The sequence below is a fragment of the Homalodisca vitripennis genome, chromosome 4 (assembly GCF_021130785.1).
Source record: "Homalodisca vitripennis isolate AUS2020 chromosome 4, UT_GWSS_2.1, whole genome shotgun sequence".
Taxonomy (NCBI): domain Eukaryota; kingdom Metazoa; phylum Arthropoda; class Insecta; order Hemiptera; family Cicadellidae; genus Homalodisca; species Homalodisca vitripennis.
The window spans coordinates 20,117,946-20,122,943 of NC_060210.1; the positions used below are offsets into that span (position 1 = coordinate 20,117,946).

At 39.9% G+C, this 4,998-nt stretch overlaps 1 protein-coding gene across 1 annotated transcript; it reads right to left on the bottom strand.

Annotated features, from left to right (window-relative positions):
* Positions 1–690: 690 nt before the first annotated feature.
* LOC124360960 lies at positions 691–2,268 on the bottom strand. Its single transcript, XM_046814995.1, has 2 exons — positions 2,245–2,268; positions 691–1,879 (listed from the first exon to the last, which is right to left on the bottom strand). Exons 1-2 carry the CDS (start codon positions 2,266–2,268, stop codon positions 692–694), a joined length of 1,212 nt encoding a protein of 403 aa, XP_046670951.1. The 3' UTR covers position 691.
* Between the last annotated feature and the right edge of the window lie 2,730 nt (positions 2,269–4,998).

Here is a 4,998-nt window from a genome sequence, read left to right on the forward strand (position 1 = left end):
ACTCAACACTAAGATGATCATGTAAATTGTGAAAGCACTGTGAATACCCACAACAAATTGCTGACCATGAACTTCCCATCCGAATGTAAAAAAAAAAATAAAAAAAAAAATAAAAAAAAAAAAAAAAAACACAGCAATCCAATCCACCGTGAATTATGACGAGATGAACTTGTCATGTGCATCGACCAATACTTTAAAACATTCTATAACTAACTAGTGTAATATATAATGATCACCATTGAAATGAGTATTAAGAGTAAAATCCAGTGAATAAGTGCCAATAACAATTAACAAATTCAGGGGCGTCACAATCGACTTTGAATTGCAAATGAGAGAACTTCAGGACACGTTGGTCTCAAATTGATGATTTAATACAGAATGTAATAACTGCCGGAAATACCATTTGAAGTGTCATCCTGTCTTAAAAACACAATTTAAGTTTTTATGAATATTTTAAAATGATAAAAAACTTGGCCTTAGATTGCATTTCTCGAAGTCTGTCACCTTGGCAAGTTAAAGATTACTGACTTCATAAACAAAATATTAGAACGCCTTCTAGCATATTTTAATTTTTAATATTTGAATGTAGACACGGAAAAAATACCCACATAAACTGATTTGTTATTTTTAATTTTATTAACTTTAAAGTAAGATATATACATTCAGAAGGTTCCTTTAAAGGCCTTTATATTCATACATTTCCGTTTCCTCTATAGGCAGTTGGAGGGTTGAAGAAGTTCTGGTACTCCCGGTAGCGATACTCAGAGGGCTTTTCAGACGCGGCGATTGCGGCTGCATGAGCAGCTTGATGTGCAATCTTCGCAGCATGGACTTCGGGAGTGTCGACTACTGCAGTGTCAGAGGGGACGATCGGAGCAGGTATGGATCTTAAGGTGTCTAAGTAATCTTGGTGAGTGTATCCTGAAGTTCCGGAAGCTGCAAGAGCCTTTATATATGCTGCGTAGTGGGCTGCCTTTGCTGCAGCGACCTCAGGCGTGTCAATGTTCTGATTGTAAGCAGGTGTTGACCTCAAGTCAGCATAACTGTAGTCACCAGGGGCCCCAGGAACTTGTGCTTGAGGAACAAGAGAGTCGGAAGGTAAGACCGGAGAACCCACACTGTTAGGGTTGACAGTTTTGTACAGAGCAGGTATCGAGTAGGGGTTTTGTAATGCTTGGTAGTTAGGGAAAGAAGAGGCAGTCACATACTTGGACTCTGCTTCATCATTTTTGTAAAGAGAAGGTGTCAAGAATGGGTTTTGTAATGCTTGGTAGTTTGGGAAAGAAGAGGCAGCCACAAACTTGGACTCTGGTTCTTCATTTTTGGAAAGAGAAGGTGTCAAGAATGGGTTTTGTAATGCTTGGTAGTTTGGGAAAGAAGAGGCAGCCACAAACTTGGACTCTGGTTCTTCATTTTTGGAAAGAGAAGGTGTCAAGAATGGGTTTTGTAATGCTTGGTAGTTCGGGAAAGAAGAGGCAGCCACAAACTTGGACTCTGGTTCTTCATTTTTGGAAAGAGAAGGTGTTAAGAATGGGTTTTGTAATGCTTGGTAGTTCGGGAAAGAAGAGGCAGCCACAAACTTGGACTGTGGTTCTTCAGTGGGTGTAAGTGGAGCTGCAGGCACGTTATACATCGCAGGTGTAGATCTGAAGGTGTTGATGTATTCTTGGTAGACGTGATCAGGTGATGCTCCCGAAGCAGCGACAGCTTGGGAGTAGGCGGCGTAGTGAGCAATTTTAGCGGCGGCGATCTCGGGTGTGTCGGCGACGAAACCCTCGGCAGTGATGATCGGCGTGAAGGGGCTGTACCTCACGTTGGGGTAGCTAGCTTCGTACAGTACATCTTCCCCACTGGCTACAGCAGCCACAAACAGGAAAACCTAAAAGTATCATAAATACTTTTACATTAAACAACTCGAGGACTAAAGGGATAAGTATATTTATATGTTTAGCATAAACGAATACTTATACTTAGAATGATTATACTTGGAATAATTATACTTGGAATGCTTATATGTGGAATACTTATATTTTGAATACTTATACTTGGAATATTTATACTTAGAATGCGTATACTTGGAATGCTTATTTTTGGAATACTTATACTTTGAATACTTATAGTTGGAATGCTTATACTTTGAATGATTATATTTAGAATACTTATACTTGGAATGCTTATATTTGGAATACTTATACTTGGAATGCTTATACTTTGAATACTTATACTTGGAATTCTTATACTTACTGATGAGGAAGTGCTGAAATCCATGATCTCGAAATTCAGTTATTTGGGGAAATTCAGTTAGGTTTGAGACAATGTAATTTGGCCACGATGACTGTAACTGCTTGTGATTAGAGCAGATATTTCCTTTTTATGGTATTTTACACCTTTTCACGGTATTACTTTTTACTTCCTCGTGAACTTTAACCGCCATTTTAACCAGACCCTTTTAACTGAATTTATAATGGGAGCTAGAACACATTACTCTTAAGTGATTGACTAATCGTTAGCTTGTTGTATTTTTCAAGATATACATTTTATAAAAATCCAAACTTCCATTAAATTGTTTCAGTGGCATGTTTAGGGGTAACCCCCAATCGGCAACATCGAGTTGAATGATAGGGCTTTCTATAGGATTTGGTTGAGCACTACCGAAAAATTTTACATTGGTCTTATAGATATCCATGATGGCAATAATACAATAACAGAATAAATAAATTTATAAAATTTAAACACTGAAAATAGTGTAAATGTACCATGTGGTAAGGTATATTGAACAAAATCGCATATATGGGATTTAAATGATACTTGGAACTTCGTTTATAAAAGTAAAGTAAAGATGTCTTATTTTATCAGGCGAAGTTAGGGCTAAGAAGCCCTCTCTAAAACAACCTGGGGACCAACGGCTTAAAGGTGACTTCCGAACCACCACCAGAGGCGGGCTGCTTGCAGCGCTATTTGTGACAGTTGCACGTTTTTACCTCGTCGCTATTCTAAACCTTGTAATGTATCGACTCTCACCCTTAGTCTGTTTAACAAGATTCACCGGCTGGGCCGCCCGCATTGGGCGGGTATCCATGTGATTACGTGTTTATTGACACCCTAACAATCCAAGCCGGGCCGGCCGCATTGAGCGGGTATCCATGTGATGACGTGTTTATTGACACCCTAACAATCCAAGCCGGGCCGGTCGCATTGAGCGGGTATCCATCTGATTACGTGTTTATTGACACCCTAACAATCCAAGCCGGGCCGGCCGCATTAAGCGGGTATCCATGTGATTACGTGTTTATTGACACCCTAACAATCCAAGCCGGGCCGGCCGCATTGAGCGGGTATCCATCTGATTACGTGTTTATTGACACCCTAACAATCCAAGCCGGGCCGGCCGCATTGAGCGGGTATCCATCTGATTACGTGTTTATTGACACCCTAACAATCCAAGCCGGGCCGGCCGCATTGAGCGGGTATCCATCTGATTACGTGTTTATTGACACCCTAACAATCCAAGCCGAGCCGCCCGCATTGAACGGGTATCCATGTGATGACGTGTTTATTGACACCCTAACAATCCAAACCGGGCCAGCCGCATTGAACGGGTATCCATGTGATGACGTGTTTATTGACACCCTAACAATCCAAGCCGGGCCGGCCGCATTGAGCGGGTATCCATCTGATTACGTGTTTATTGACACCCTAACAATCCAAGCCGGGCCGGCCGCATTGAGCGGGTATCCATCTGATTACGTGTTTATTGACACCCTAACAATCCAAGCCGGGCCGGCCGCATTGAGCGGGTATCCATCTGATTACGTGTTTATTGACACCCTAACAATCCAAGCCGAGCCGCCCGCATTGAACGGGTATCCATGTGATGACGTGTTTATTGACACCCTAACAATCCAAACCGGGCCAGCCGCATTGAACGGGTATCCATGTGATGACGTGTTTATTGACACCCTAACAATCCAAGCCGAGCCGCCCGCATTGAGCGGGTATCCATCTGATTACGTGTTTATTGACACCCTAACAATCCAAGCCGAGCCGGCCGCATTGAGCGGGTATCCATCTGATTACGTGTTTATTGACACCCTAACAATCTAAGCCGAGCCGGCCGCATTGAACGGGTATCCATCTGATTACGTGTTTATTGACACCCTAACAATCCAAGCCGAGCCGCCCGCATTGAGCGGGTATCCATGTGATGACGTGTTTATTGACACCCTAACAATCCAAACCGGGCCAGCCGCATTGAGCACCGCCCTTAAGGTTAAATAGGAGAGCGTCTTTCCCATGAAAAAAGTACTCTCTTGATAAAAAGAGACCTATCGGTGGATAAAATACTATAAGTACATTTTTTTAATTTTGCTAATATCCTTAAAATTTCACTTTTTGGGATTACTTATGTACACGCGCTTCACAACTTTTTAATTTTGAAATATATTTCAAAAGATCTTCTCATTATTGTTGCATACTAAATATATAGCCGACAAAATTAGTGGATAAAATACTATAAATGCAATCATCTACTTTTGCTAATATTCTTAAAATTTCATTTTGAAATATTCTTTTGTTGGGGTTACTTATGCACTCCTGTATTACAACTTTGAATTTAGAAATATATTTCAACAAAGCATCAAATTAATTTTCATACTAAATACGTCATGTTCTAGAAAATTTGAGTTGGAAGGTAATATAATAAGTTATAAGAATCTCACAACAATATTTTAATCGGATTTAGAAACATTGAAAATGTTTGTTAAATAACTTTCACTGGGATAAATCTTGTCTAGAGATGTTTTAATATATTGGACTTTTAATAATCGTAAGAGATAAAATTATATTGGAAATTATTTACGAATTTGAAATGAAATAAATACTCTTGTCTTTATTAGTCTTGAAACAATAACATTGCGACTCGTAATAACATTTCAGTTGTAACAAAACCCGTAGTTATCCGATTTTTGAAATGACGATTAAATTTCTTCCTTCAAAAAT

Bases quoted from the DNA above. Each gene is read 5' to 3' on its own strand.
- LOC124360960 (XM_046814995.1), bottom strand. From the start codon at position 2,268: ATGGATTTCAGCACTTCCTCATCA. The intron at 1,880-2,244 runs GTAAGTATAAGA...TGATACTTTTAG, and splicing joins ATTTCAGCACTTCCTCATCA to GTTTTCCTGTTTGTGGCTGC.